Below are 12811 nucleotides of genomic sequence, written 5' to 3'. Positions count from 1 at the left end.
ATATACATGGTAAGTACAATATTTTTTATAGTCTTTATAAACTTTGCTACGTGTGTGTCCTATTTATATAATGGAATTTATTGGCCAGAAAGTGTACTAACATTTCACTTTATAAGTCTGCAAGAAAGAGGACATTAAAACACTTGAATATAAGCTTCAAAGCTGAGACAGTAATAGATACTTGGTCACACTGAACTGTAAGATGCTCTGTTCTCATGTCTTATCCCTGGGGTTTTCTCTGCAGCGCAAGCACCAGGAGATTCGTGCCATGCGCAGTCAGCTGAAGAAGATCGAGGATCTGGGAGCAGCCATGGAGGAGGCGCTGATCCTGGACAACAAATACACGGAGCACAGCACTGTGGGTCTGGCCCAACAGTGGGACCAACTCGACCAACTGGGCATGAGAATGCAACACAACCTGGAACAACAGATCCAAGCCAGGTGACACTTCTCAAACCAGTCCATATAACATTTTTTCATTATAATATAATATAATACTATAAAGAATATTTTTTTAATTATTATATTATTGCTTTTTATTATAATACAATTTGTTTTTTAAACCATTTTTGTTATTTATAAATTACATTTTTTAAATTACGTGTAATTATACTTCTTTTCTAGAAACACTACAGGAGTAACAGAAGAGGCTCTGAAGGAGTTCAGCATGATGTTCAAGTGAGTAATCCACTTTAAATGAAAAACAAAACATTACAATGCTAAACTCAAGCGTTCTTGAAAATATAACGCAAATATTTGTTTCTCAGGCATTTCGACAAAGAAAAATCTGGACGTCTCAATCACCAGGAGTTCAAGTCCTGCCTGCGGTCTCTGGGTTACGACCTGCCCATGGTTGAAGAAGGAGAACCAGACCCAGAGTTTGAGTCCATCCTGGACATAGTGGATCCGAACAGGTGAGAAACATCATCTGTGGATGTGCTAAATATTCTGTGTACCTTCTTTCTTGGATCTAACATCAGTTTGTTTTGTTCAGGGATGGAAACGTGTCCTTGCAAGAGTACATGGCCTTCATGATCAGCCGAGAAACAGAGAATGTGAAGTCAAGCGAGGAGATCGAGAGTGCTTTCCGTGCTCTCAGCGCCGAGAACAAACCTTACGTCACCAAGGAAGAACTCTACCAGGTACAAAATATCAAACCCATGCCATTTACAATTAGTATTGAACCTTTGGCCTCAGTTTCATGTTTCAGTTTCATGATCTTAATGACCTTCTGTGTGTTTACAGAACCTGACGAAGGAACAGGCAGACTACTGCATTTCCCATATGAAGCCCTACTTGGACAGCAAGGGCCGCGAGATCCCGTCAGCTTTCGACTTTGTGGAATTCACCCGCTCACTCTTCGTCAACTGATTCCCCGCCCCCTGCCTGCCAGTGACCAATCGGGATGCGTTTTCCCCCCTTCACAAGAACACACAGCCAAACTGCATGGATCTGAAATGAAATTCTCTATAGCACCCAGTATAGCAATATCTGTATCTTGCTATCACTCTTAACCCTGCGTATTTATCTGACACTTCCTCATGCTTCACTGACAATAGTGTAGTGGATCTGTCTGCATTTTATTGTGGTTGTTTTAGCTAAGTGCTTTGCTTTGTTTAACAAACCTATAGAGAAGATATGCTGTAACATCACCCATGAGACTGCAGTGTGCTTAAATAAACGCTACTGGTTATAACTGGAAGGAATTGTCAGTGTTTTTATTTTTTTACAGTGTAAATGTACAGTTGAAGATATTCATATATATATATATATATATATATATATATATATATATATATATATATATATATATATATATATATATATATATATATATATACACACAATGAATATATAAATGTGTTTTAAGAACACTCAAGCAGGACAGTTTCAAATGACAAAGTTAAAACAGACTCAGTCTGCCACCTCATTGGCCAGCTGTTCCAGCATTGCAGTCTCCTTGGCACCTTGTTCCGTTAACTCGCCACTGAGCTGCCAGATGTTGACGCTACCATCTGCATTGCCCACTGCCATCAGATTTGTGTGTTTGGGGTTGAACTCCAGGCAATACGTAGGCTGACTGCTTGTGTCCTGGTCAATTGTGGCAACTGGCCTTAAAGACCTTCGACCCAAATCAAACATTTGAACCAGTCCTAAAAATTATGGAAAAAAGTAAAATAGTAAAAATGTCAAATTGAGGAGGGGGGGAATGCAGTTTGGAGAATTACAAACATCTCACCCTGTCCTGTGGCTGCAGCAAAGACTAGAGGGCGTGTAGGTGACCACCTCACCCCAAACACATATGAATCGGACACCCGTAGAGACAGCAGGGGACGGGGCTGGAGCACAGTGTGCAAATGAGCCAAACCATCTGTCCCAACACTTACAAACAGGTTCCTAAAATCAGAAACACCAGATATTACAATTACTGCCAGTTAGCCTTAAAGCAGATTCTATACTAAGTAAATAAAGTACAAAAAAATACCACAAAGCTCACCTATGAAATGGTGAGAAGTGGACTGAGTGTACTGGGCCCCCTCGTGGTGAGAAAGAGAATTGTACTGGGGCCCGCAGTGTCACGCTCTCACCATCAGGGGGCACTGCTGCCACTGTCTCACTGTTGAAGGAGCATTTGAGCACAAGGCCTCCCTCTGAGCCCACCAAGAATGTGTCGAGGTCCCACGGGGAAAGTGCAACAGAGGTTACTCCTATATTGGTGCTACCTCGGGTCTTCAGGGCGAAACGGTTGTATTGTATTATTAAGGTGAAATGTGCAAAAATATGTCATGGTCACATTTAATCCCAAAATCAAAAGATTATTATTATATTTTATTGCACTGTGAAAAAAACTGCATTATAACAGTAAAATAAATACTGCCATAATATATATAAATTTCCTTACAAATGACATACTATATAATTTTATCGTTAAATGCCAGGGTTATTATAACTAAAAAGTAGTTAGGAATAAATCATAGCAAAAAAAACAAAACAAAACATTTTTGTTAACTTGTTATAAAATAAACAGTAACTGAATTAATGTAAAAAATAAATAAATAATTATTTTATTTCAGTTAGTTGCCAAAGCAACATTTATCATTTTCATTTTAATTAGTTTTACCTGATGTACTAAAATAATAAATAAATTAAAAATAAATAAATAAATTAAAATCATTGAATTTAATAAACATTTATTTGTAAAAACTTAAAATGAAAAAAATTTGTTTTACCAAAATTTAAATGAAAACAGAAAATGCAAAAATAAAACTTATTTGAAAATATTACAAAAACTATAATACTGTCTCAATAATACAAAAAATACAATTGTCACATACTATATACAGTGACAAAAATTTGGTAAAAAATGTGTTTATCATATAAAGTAAAAAAAAAATTGTGTTATATTTTTCCAATGATTTTGAGATGAAATATATCTTGTATATGACAGGCTTTTTGAGATTTAGCAGGCCATGAAAGTTATAATTAATTAGCACATTTGTTTTCTCATTCTGATTTATCTGGGATCATTACAATAACAATTAGATATAATTTCGAAACTGAATTACATTAATTTATGTAAAAACCATGCGGTTCATCAGTTTAACACTTTCATTCCATCATCTTCACAAGGAAAAATGCATAGATTGCAATTTTTACAAAATAATTTTTTGCCAAGACCATATTGTGACACCCACTTTGCTTGCTGCTCCACTCTGAGGCACTTGCTGTTGGACAAGAGCATATCCAGAACTCAAGATGAGTTTGGCTTCGGCTCCATCAACAGTCCACAACAGAACTCTTCCTCCTGACCCAGCGCTCAGTACCGTAAACTCCCCTCTGCGAGCCCCTGAGACCCAGCTGACCTGTACACACAGAAACACTCTGCATTTATGACTCACTGAATACTTATTCATCACGTTTCAGTCAAAGACTTTTTATTTAATAGGTTAAATACCTGATAAACTGGTTCACGGTGAGTATCTGCAGACATTCCTGTCTGAGCCAGAATGAGGTCCTGTGAGCGGCTGGTGTCCCAGACCAGCACCTCACCACTGTACAGCCCCCCTAATGACACCGTAAAGAAGACCACAGGAAATGAGCCATCAATATTTATTTGTCCCTAATACCTTAAGGTTTGGATTGGCAAATACTGCAGTATGAAAATATTTGAGAATACCACTGTTGATGTCCAGACTTATTTATTGATAAATGTTTGGCTCTTTAGCTCTTTTCAGAATGCTTAAGAATTATATTCTATTTTCATATTTTCATACAAAAATGTTCAAAATTTTGTTATACAATTTTATTTATTCCTGTATCGGCAAAGCTGAATTTTCAGCATCATTACATTATTAGTCTTCAGTGTCACGTGATCCTTCAGAAATCATTCTAATATGCTGATTGTTGTGCTGTTTAATGTTTTTAGTCATTATAATGTTCTATCCATCCATCCATATTTAATAGTGATAGCTGTTTATCTGCCTCTAATATAGCTAATTTAAAACATAATTTGTTGTAACATAAATACATTGCATCCAGACAGAATGATTTTTATTTCTGTATTAATTAACTGACATGACAAAAATTTCAATTTTTTTTCCATTTTATGTTTTTTTATTTATTTAGAGGTAAAAAAAAAATGTAAATAAATGAACCTAGCATCTGTGATTAACAAAAAAACTATCTTGATTTTGTAAATGTGTGTCCAAACCAGCCACTACAGACGGTTTCAGAGGATGGAAGCACAGACACATGACTGGAGTGGCCACGTCTATGATCACATCCGGCCGTTTTGGGTTCAGGTTCTGTCGATCCAGGTTCCACATGCACACATAAGCCTTCTCATTGCTCCAATCACCATCATCCTCACTAACCCCAAAAAAAACAACATTAAGATTACGACAGCAGGTGGTTTTATGTGCCTGTATGCGGGAAAGGGTTGTTACCGGCCAAATCCACAGCCTATGACCGAGCCGGTGCAGTTCCAGGACACACTGGTGACTTGCAGACCCCTCTCAAGAGCATCAACATGCTGAAGACGGTACATGCAGGACACCTGTGCAAAAAAAAAAAAAAAATCATCAGTTGTAAGATCATTTTTAAAAATGATTAATACAATTATTAATATATTTTGCATTCAAGGCTCTCACCGACTCATTCTGATCCTCCCAGTTCACTTCAAACCCATCAAAAGCATGACTCTTGGAGTTTTTCACCAGTTCTTTGAGAATTATGTCTTCAGCTCTATGCAAGAAGTCCAGCAGACCAGGAAAGTGAGATATGTCTTGATCTAGGGAAAGTGTTTGACTGATCTGGTCTTGTGTCTGGGTGCTGTTGTCTAACACATCTTTGGCTCGTGTTTCAGCCTCTGCTGTGTGAACTGGAAGAGTTTGACAGCTTCTCTGGGCGGGAATAAAACACATCATCACACAAAAGGACTGATATTTTTCAAGTGCATAAATATTCTCGTTAGAGAAGGTAAGAACACTTTTTTACTTACTGATTCTTGTGTTTGCTGATGTGACTTTCTCCATGTCGATTCAGCACCAATTAAACCAAGCGTTTCATCCGTGAACATGTTTCTCAATTTCTCAGAAAAAAAGGAAACGTTATATGTTCATATCGCGGCAAAATGTTTTGTATCAAGACGTTACAGTTAGCTTTGAGCTAGCGGTTATTTTTCATTAAGCACGATTTTCTGGTTATTCATCGTATTTAACAAACATTTTATGTTCGGCGAATCAATATCTGCTTCTATGATGGGGAAAACACCACTTATCGCTAATTTTGCACGTTATTTTATTGTATTTGGCCACTGCACTGCGTTGTTCGTTCCTCCATCGTTACCCTAGATGTGACATCCGTGACGACGCTGCCATGGATACCGTGAGCCAATCAGTCCGCGTCACGTCACTGGTGTTAGCTTCTGATTGGTCAACCTACTTTTCGCTGTTTCGGTTTTATATTATAAAAGGGCATTTTTCATGGGTCATTCTTATAATTCGGTGCCTTTTGGGCTTTGAAAATAAAAAAAATAAAAAACACTAACACTAGTTGGTAAATGCCATATAAACCTTTTTGTTTTATCACTAAATAATGTTAATGTGTCGCCGTTCTTTTTTGATCTTATATAAACTGATCTTATTACGGATCACTTAACATTTTTCTCACGTGTCCACTCTAAAAACTCGTGAATGATAAGCCAGCTTATTAATGGTAGACTTATACTTTTAGAAATATATTAATAATAATAGTTTCCCTTGGATATCCAGTAACTTGGTGTACATGATGTTTCACCATTAATGATCAGCATCACAATCAGACACACCCACACCCAAATAATATTATATAATATTATCACTTTAAGAATTTAAATTAAATTAACAAATAAAATAAAAAACACAAAATGTAATAAATAGATTTTTTTTTTTTCATACCATTCAATGAAATGTAATGGATATTTTGGTGTAGCTCCAGGAAAATGACCATAGCCCAGTAAGTCAAATTGACTTAAATCGAGTCAAAAGTGGTGTGTAATGTAATAAAAAGTCTCATTTTAAGCAAACTCTTTAGAGCTCCAAGCAGTTAAAATGTAACCTTATAAAATCCATAACTTGTTTGGAGGAGTTAAAAGGGACTGAATTGTAGTAATAACCCAGCTGTCTACAATACCTCAAAAAGTTTCAACATTAAGCTAAACAAGCTATAAAATTACAGTTAAGAGTTTTAAAGATGTACCAAAACATTTATGTAAGTGTAGAAAACACCTTGTACGCGTTCATTTGTACATGTTCAATAAAGAAAACATGTGGAGAAAAGACCACTTGTAGAGTTCTTTAAGATTCTACAGGCTTTATTATCTCATTTAAATAATCCTTTAATTAGCCAAGCTCAAAATTACAAGAGGAAGTTTTTTTGTGTTTTGTTTTTATTAAAAATGTTTCAAACCTCATGGGTGTCTGTAAAACATTACAATGAAAATTCAATCAACATAAACCCAAATGTTGATGTGTCAAATGCCCACTTGCCCCACCCGACCCCATTGAACTGTCAACAATAATAACTGCCATACCCTGATATTGACCCCAAAACATTTACAAGAGGTGACAGGAGCTAGCTGGTGCTTTCCTTTTGTCCAATATATCACATAGGAAAAACAGTGTCAACTCTTTGGGGCCCACCTCTGCATTAAAGAAAATATACAAAAAAAGAAAAGAGTGGCTAGGTATGTACGCTATGATTAGATCACTGCACCATGGCTTATTACTTCAACTCACAACCATTCACAGAAAAAAAAAAAAAAACATTTCATATACTTAATATATAAACTGCTATTTACTTCGGTTTAGTCTACAGAGGATGACGTGCAGATTGTTAATATTTCATATTTGTCTTTGGAGATGGTTGTAATTAAAGATGACGCAAGAGGCTTCAGCAATGAGATGCCACTAGTTTTCCAATGCAGGAACTGTATGTCCAGGGAATTAACTGGGTTTAGACATGGTCAGGACAGGAGAGGCTTCAGTAGAACAGAAGGTGGAGCACAAAAAAAAATAAAAATAAAAATAAGAACAAAGCTTTTTGCTCCCATGGTTGGAAGATGACTTCAAAAAGGAAAGAACAGGTACGAGTGTTGGAATAGGTCCTTATCAGCCTTTAGTCATCCTCACCATCATCCTGAAAAAGAATTGAAGAAAAATACATTTAGGGTCAAACCGTGCCAGTTTCTGAAGTTGTTACAAATATACTTTAAATCAATGTCCACATATAAACCTGCCATGCATTACAACACAACGCAAGTGTAATCAGCCCTCAAAGCCAAAGCTTTAAATATTTCTCTCACCTCACCATCTTCTCCATCATCTTCCTCTTCATCTTCCTCTCCCTCATCCTCGTCCCCTTCTTCGTCTATGTCCTCCAAACCCTCCTCCTCTTCATCATCGTCTTCCTCCTCACCTTCACCTTCTTCTTCATCCATATCAGGAACCTGAGAAGAGAGAGGAAAAGATAAGTACAAGTTCTATCTTGCTAGCAATAATACACACCTGCAGCAATGCAATATTGTTTCTTACCAGGTAGTACTGCAGAGGGTTGGGCCAGATGTCATCTTTAATGACCTCCCCGAGTTCATCAGCCCCTGCGTCAGAGTGATCGGTGAACCAGGTGAAGAAGCTCTCTGGCTCTTCATGTTGCCTTTTCTTCCCTGCCTTGTTCTGTGTCTGTCCAGTACGCTTCGTCAGGTCCTGCATCATGCATAACCGGTTAACGGACACCCAATAGGAAGTGGCATCAGGTCAAAACAGACCCCAAAAACATGAATTGTTAACCCACCTTTCCAGCCTTCCATTTGATTTCAGTGGATTTTGAAGACGGGTCACCACTCTCATTCAAGTGAAACTCTTTTGAGAGGACTTTGTTTTCAAAGTATGGATTTTCATCAAAGTACTGCAGAGAGGATACAAATACAGATCAGACAATTGGTTTGTCACAGCAGTGCATTACTTTCAGACTCGACCAGATGAAAAAGGGTACTTACAAAATCTATTCTGTAACCTGATTTGATGTCCTCAAATTCTGTGACCTCCACTCTGGTCAGGTAATGAAGCGCTTCTTCATCCTCCTCACCGAGCAAGGCTGAGACTATAAGTCAAAACATTAAAATACAATACATGAATCTATTTCAGAGGTAAGCCAGATTTAACATCAAATAATCTCAATATTGTATGCATCTTCTCACCTTGTGGATGGTTGACGAATGTTGTGACCCAGAAGTTTGGAATTTTGGCTATGAGTTCTGATCTCTTCTGGAAGAATGGCTGACGTAGCTTATTGTACTTCTGCTCTACTTTTAAAATTTCCTCACTTGCCTGCTCATTCAATCTGAGGAAAGCAACAAGCAGAAAAATACAAATTTGTAAATAAAATATGCATTAAATGTAAACTTAGAAATGATGCTTAAACAGCTTGGCAAACTTACCTGTCAATTTCATTCTGTACTTCATCAATGTGTTCAATTGCCTCCTGTTGCTCTTTTTCTGAAATGCAAAAAGTAGAAAAAATTAACAAAAAGATAATTCGCTATTAAATTAATATCCTGCAAAAAGTTGCAGGACAAAATTACACGTGCATGCAATCTTTATATACGGAGAAACAAAAGCATGACTTTACAAATTACACACGTGCAACTACATACTAAACAAACAATGCATTTGTACAATGTAAACACGATCTATTTAATAAGTTTCTATAACAAAACAAAGCAACATTATTTTACGCAGCCTCATCCGACTCAAAACAACAAACAAGTTAAAAGTGAAAGCGTGGTGTTAACGCCGGGCGACCAGCTCAATCCGGTGCAGTTTCAGAAGCAGCTGCGCAAGGCCGCGAGGTTTAAACGGAGGAGGAGGCCACGCGCTGGGCCAATTTACCTTCCTAGTACCAATGAATTATACATTACTGCCGTGCATTAAGTCTTAGATTGGATCAGAATGTAATTTCGACCCGCTTCAGCGCCATTAAACACCTTTAGGGTGATTTATGATACAGCGGCGGCGTGGTTTGGAGACACATGCGGGAATGGCTCGTGATGGCGGGGAGACACAATAACCAGTTAGCCTATTAGCACACAACATGGACGCAATACAAAGCACAAACAGCACTCGAGCCACGTTGGTTTTAAAAAGACACAGCTGAGCACATAAATAAGCGGAAACCACCGGGAAATGTGAGGTTTTTGAAAAGTAAACGGCGTGCGAGCTCAATGTTCGTCGCGCGTGGCACAATGAAGCCGCCGCGCGAGGAAACATGGCCTCCGGTGCGCGCAACATCTCTTTACTAAAATCACACAGACTTTTGCTGAATTAAACGGGTACAAACTCGGGCTTCGCTTAAAGGTTCAAATAAACGCCAAGTGGCTAGTTAAAATTGATATTCATGCTTTAAACGCAATAAGTGTAAGTTACTGAAAATGGCGGTGCGCAGGAGGCCGCCATTACTTTACCCGAGGTCTCGTCCGCTCCGTCGTGATTCGAGTTCTGCTCCTTTCGGCTCACTTTCGCCGCCGACGCCGACATTATTCCCCCACAGCCGAGGATTTGACTTCTTACTCCTAAAACAAAGACTCCGGAACGTCCTCCTCCGCTCGAAGAAAGCGAAAGAAGGGGAAATAAAGTTGGTTCTAGCTCAGTTTAGAAGTGCGAATCTCACAACGTGTGTTGCGCTTCCCCTCCACACATACAACACACGCACACTCAAACCAGAGACGCGTATCACACCACGCGCCTCCTCCTTTCTGACACCCGCCACCAACGCGCTTTAGGAGAATAAAGAGCCACGCCTCCTCCTGGGCAAGCGTAAGATAATATAATATATATAATATAATATAACATTTGGATAGGTAATATTTAAAATAAATAATAATAAGACACGAGTTAATTAGGGCAGAAAAATATTTTGCACACTTAAAAAAAATATCGAACATTGGTTAGAAAAAACACTGATACGGTGTTTTTATGTTTTGGATGGAAACCTCTTATCCAGGCTGCATTAGTTCGATGAATAATACAGTAAAAACAGTAATATTGTGAAATGTTGCAATTTAAAATAACAGTTTTCTAGGCTATTTGAACATATTTTAAAATATGCTGATTTGGAGCTCAAGAAATTTTTTTTTTATTATTATCAATGCTGAGAACCGTTGTGCTGCTCCTTTGTTATATTTGACCCTGGACCACAAAACCAGTTATAAGGGTAAATTTTTACCCTTTTTAAATTTTAAATTTAAAAAAAAAAAATTAAATCTAAAAGCTGAATAAATAAGCTTTCCATTGATGTATGGTTTGCTAGGATAGGATAATATTTGGCTGAGAAACAAGTATTTAGAAATCTGGAATCTGAGGGTGCAAAAAAATCAAAATATTGAGAAAATTGCCTTTAAAGTTGTCCAAATTAAGTCCTTGGCAATGCATATTACTAAACAAAAATTAAGTTTTGATATATTTACGGTAGTAAATATCTTCATTAAACATGACCTTTATTTAATATCCTAATGATTTTTACCATAAAAGACAAATCGATCATTTTGACCCATACAATGTATTTTTGGCTATTGCTACAAATAGGCCTATAACCGTGCTACTTAAGACTGGGTTTGTGGTCCAGGGTCACATATGTCTGTGCTGTCACTTTTGTAAATTTAATATTTCTTTGTTGAATAAGAGTATTATTTTCCTAAAGAATATTAATTTGTTAATTTTGTTGTCCTGTCTCTGTACCATTCATCATTAAATTGCACCATATTTCATATTTCACCTAATACGAGTTCAACAAAGTCACACAGGCTCGTCGTAGATAATACAAAACACGGAGCTGAAAATCCTGTAATCTCAATTCATTAATTTATCTGAATGCTTATATATTATATGTTTATAGATATTTTACACACTGTCTTTGCATCTGATTGTGTTGACCCATATTGTGTTTTGGCAGAATTTTGAGGAAAATTATACATATTTAGCTTTGCTAATCCTCAGACATAATATATAAACTAACATTTTAATGTTGATTTCGATATATCTATGTATGTTTTACATGGTTAGTTTTACAAAGCGCGCGGCTGTGCTCGACTCCGAAAAGAAGACGCATGCGTCAAGCAAATCGCTACTTTTTTTGTGAAGCCAGACATCATAAAGAAAAGACATGCGTGGTTTTGAAAATGAAAGCTTTGAGGAAATTCATATATCACTTTATTCAATTATTCGATATTTGTTTTTCATATTCAAAATACAGTGATGCCGGACTTTAGCAGTATTAACTGAGGCCAGATAAGAGCTTAATTATGATTTATGCTTGACTGTATAGTTTGTGGTTTCTAAATTACAACCAACCACACATTAGGGAAGTGTCTTTATGAAAGAGATTATTTGTCTTTAATTAACTGCAACTAAGCTTTTCATTTAAAGTGATAGAGTAAACAAACTTCTTGAAGACTGCAATACTAGTCCTTTGATCTGGGTCATCCAAATTTGGGAATGTCCTGCAACCTTTGTTTTAGTGTCCCATTTTTTTAAACTGTTAACCACTAGAACATAAAAAAAGAAAATTGGAGTTTAAAGTTACTTTAAACAAATGTCCATCATCTTCTTCCACCACACTTCAGTCGACAGTCTACAATACAAATAAATTCTTCGACAAAAGCAAATTTTGTCCAAGACTTTTATTTTGAAAATATGGCAATTTACTGAAAACAGGCGTGACCGAATATTGTTCCCTGCTTCACATCGCGTTCGGTGTCTGCTGGGAGGACTGGGAACACAAGCATCACTCCGCTGCCGGGGAATCGGAAAGACGTGCCCTTTTTTTTTTCTTTTCTTTTTTTTTTTTTTTTACTCCATCAAGGCGTTTATTTTATTTTCTGTAATGAAGACGCCAGCCTGCGTCTATTCGGATACATCCTAGGAAGTTCTCTGAGGAACGCAAGGTAAAATGTCATTTAAATCCTTGTCCTCTTCTCGATCGATGTTGTTTATTCTTCTGAATTGTGTCCCAGCTCGATTGTCGTCAGTTCTGTCGGTAAAGAGCAATTTAGGCCCACCGGGAGCATTTAAAACTTTTTTTCCTAAATGAAAAATCATACACAGCAGTGTATGAATCTTCGTTTGATGTCAAAGCAAACTGCAACTATATAACTGATGACAAGGTTATGTCTTGATGGAAATAATGTTGCGTTTGTCGTAAGATGAGTCATAATAACTTTTATGTATATTATGTTAATTATGATGGCAGTTGTGCCAGTTTCAAGTTAAGATGCATG

The 12811-nt window shown here is 37.1% G+C and overlaps 4 protein-coding genes across 5 annotated transcripts in view; 2 read left to right on the top strand and 2 right to left on the bottom strand.

Moving 5' to 3' along the window:
• sptan1 (spectrin alpha, non-erythrocytic 1) overlaps nucleotides 1–1702 on the top strand; it is a 32327-nt gene extending 30625 nt beyond the window's left edge. The window contains 5 exon segments of the mRNA XM_058757622.1: nucleotides 245–441; nucleotides 625–678; nucleotides 768–914; nucleotides 995–1142; nucleotides 1246–1702. Of these exon segments, the coding sequence (XP_058613605.1) occupies nucleotides 245–441; nucleotides 625–678; nucleotides 768–914; nucleotides 995–1142; nucleotides 1246–1371 (672 nt within the window). The 3' untranslated portion in view covers nucleotides 1372–1702.
• A 111-nt stretch (nucleotides 1703–1813) lies between these two features.
• On the bottom strand, nucleotides 1814–5881 carry dync2i2 (dynein 2 intermediate chain 2). Its single transcript, XM_058758215.1, has 9 exons — nucleotides 5501–5881; nucleotides 5151–5402; nucleotides 4947–5056; nucleotides 4712–4869; nucleotides 3956–4065; nucleotides 3696–3863; nucleotides 2498–2730; nucleotides 2240–2397; nucleotides 1814–2153 (listed from the first exon to the last, which is right to left on the bottom strand). The coding sequence occupies exons 1-9, from the start codon at nucleotides 5576–5578 to the stop codon at nucleotides 1915–1917; spliced, it is 1506 nt and encodes a 501-aa protein (XP_058614198.1). The 5' UTR covers nucleotides 5579–5881; the 3' UTR covers nucleotides 1814–1914.
• A 951-nt stretch (nucleotides 5882–6832) lies between these two features.
• On the bottom strand, nucleotides 6833–10307 carry setb (SET nuclear proto-oncogene b). 2 transcript variants are annotated; one of them, XM_058759208.1, is made up of 8 exons: nucleotides 10001–10307; nucleotides 8978–9035; nucleotides 8738–8880; nucleotides 8537–8640; nucleotides 8332–8445; nucleotides 8073–8243; nucleotides 7849–7987; nucleotides 6833–7677 (listed from the first exon to the last, which is right to left on the bottom strand). In XM_058759208.1, exons 1-8 carry the CDS (start codon nucleotides 10071–10073, stop codon nucleotides 7673–7675), a joined length of 807 nt encoding a protein of 268 aa, XP_058615191.1. In that variant the 5' UTR covers nucleotides 10074–10307; the 3' UTR covers nucleotides 6833–7672. The 2 variants fall into 2 exon arrangements, with proteins under 2 accessions (XP_058615191.1, XP_058615190.1); XM_058759207.1 differs by having other exon boundaries at nucleotides 7844–7987; nucleotides 10001–10306.
• Nucleotides 10308–12169: 1862 nt separating this feature from the next.
• Nucleotides 12170–12811, top strand: part of specc1lb (sperm antigen with calponin homology and coiled-coil domains 1-like b) — a 31727-nt gene continuing 31085 nt past the window's right edge. Inside the window, exon 1 of the mRNA XM_058758576.1 lies at nucleotides 12170–12478. The gene's annotated coding sequence lies outside the window, so the exon portion shown is untranslated. The remainder of the gene's footprint in view (nucleotides 12479–12811) is intronic.

This window comes from Onychostoma macrolepis, chromosome 21, assembly GCF_012432095.1.
Source record: "Onychostoma macrolepis isolate SWU-2019 chromosome 21, ASM1243209v1, whole genome shotgun sequence".
Classification (NCBI taxonomy): domain Eukaryota; kingdom Metazoa; phylum Chordata; class Actinopteri; order Cypriniformes; family Cyprinidae; genus Onychostoma; species Onychostoma macrolepis.
The sequence above is the reverse complement of the archived record's forward strand: the minus strand, read 5'-3'. Positions and strand labels throughout refer to the sequence as shown.

Coding starts and splice junctions, on each gene's coding strand:
- setb (XM_058759207.1), bottom strand. CDS start 10,073: ATGTCGGCGTCGGCGGCGAAAGTGAGCCGAAAGGAGCAGAACTCGAAT. Junction 8,641..8,737: donor ATTCGTCAACCATCCACAAG/GTGAGAAGATGC, acceptor TTTGACTTATAG/TCTCAGCCTTGCTCGGTGAG. Junction 7,678..7,843: donor ATGATGGAGAAGATGGTGAG/GTGAGAGAAATA, acceptor ATTCTTTTTCAG/GATGATGGTGAGGATGACTA.
- dync2i2 (XM_058758215.1), bottom strand. CDS start 5,578: ATGTTCACGGATGAAACGCTTGGTTTAATTGGTGCTGAATCGACATGG. Junction 4,066..4,711: donor GAAACCGTCTGTAGTGGCTG/GTTTGGACACAC, acceptor CGGTGTCATTAG/GGGGGCTGTACAGTGGTGAG. Junction 3,864..3,955: donor ACCGTGAACCAGTTTATCAG/GTATTTAACCTA, acceptor CTGTGTGTACAG/GTCAGCTGGGTCTCAGGGGC.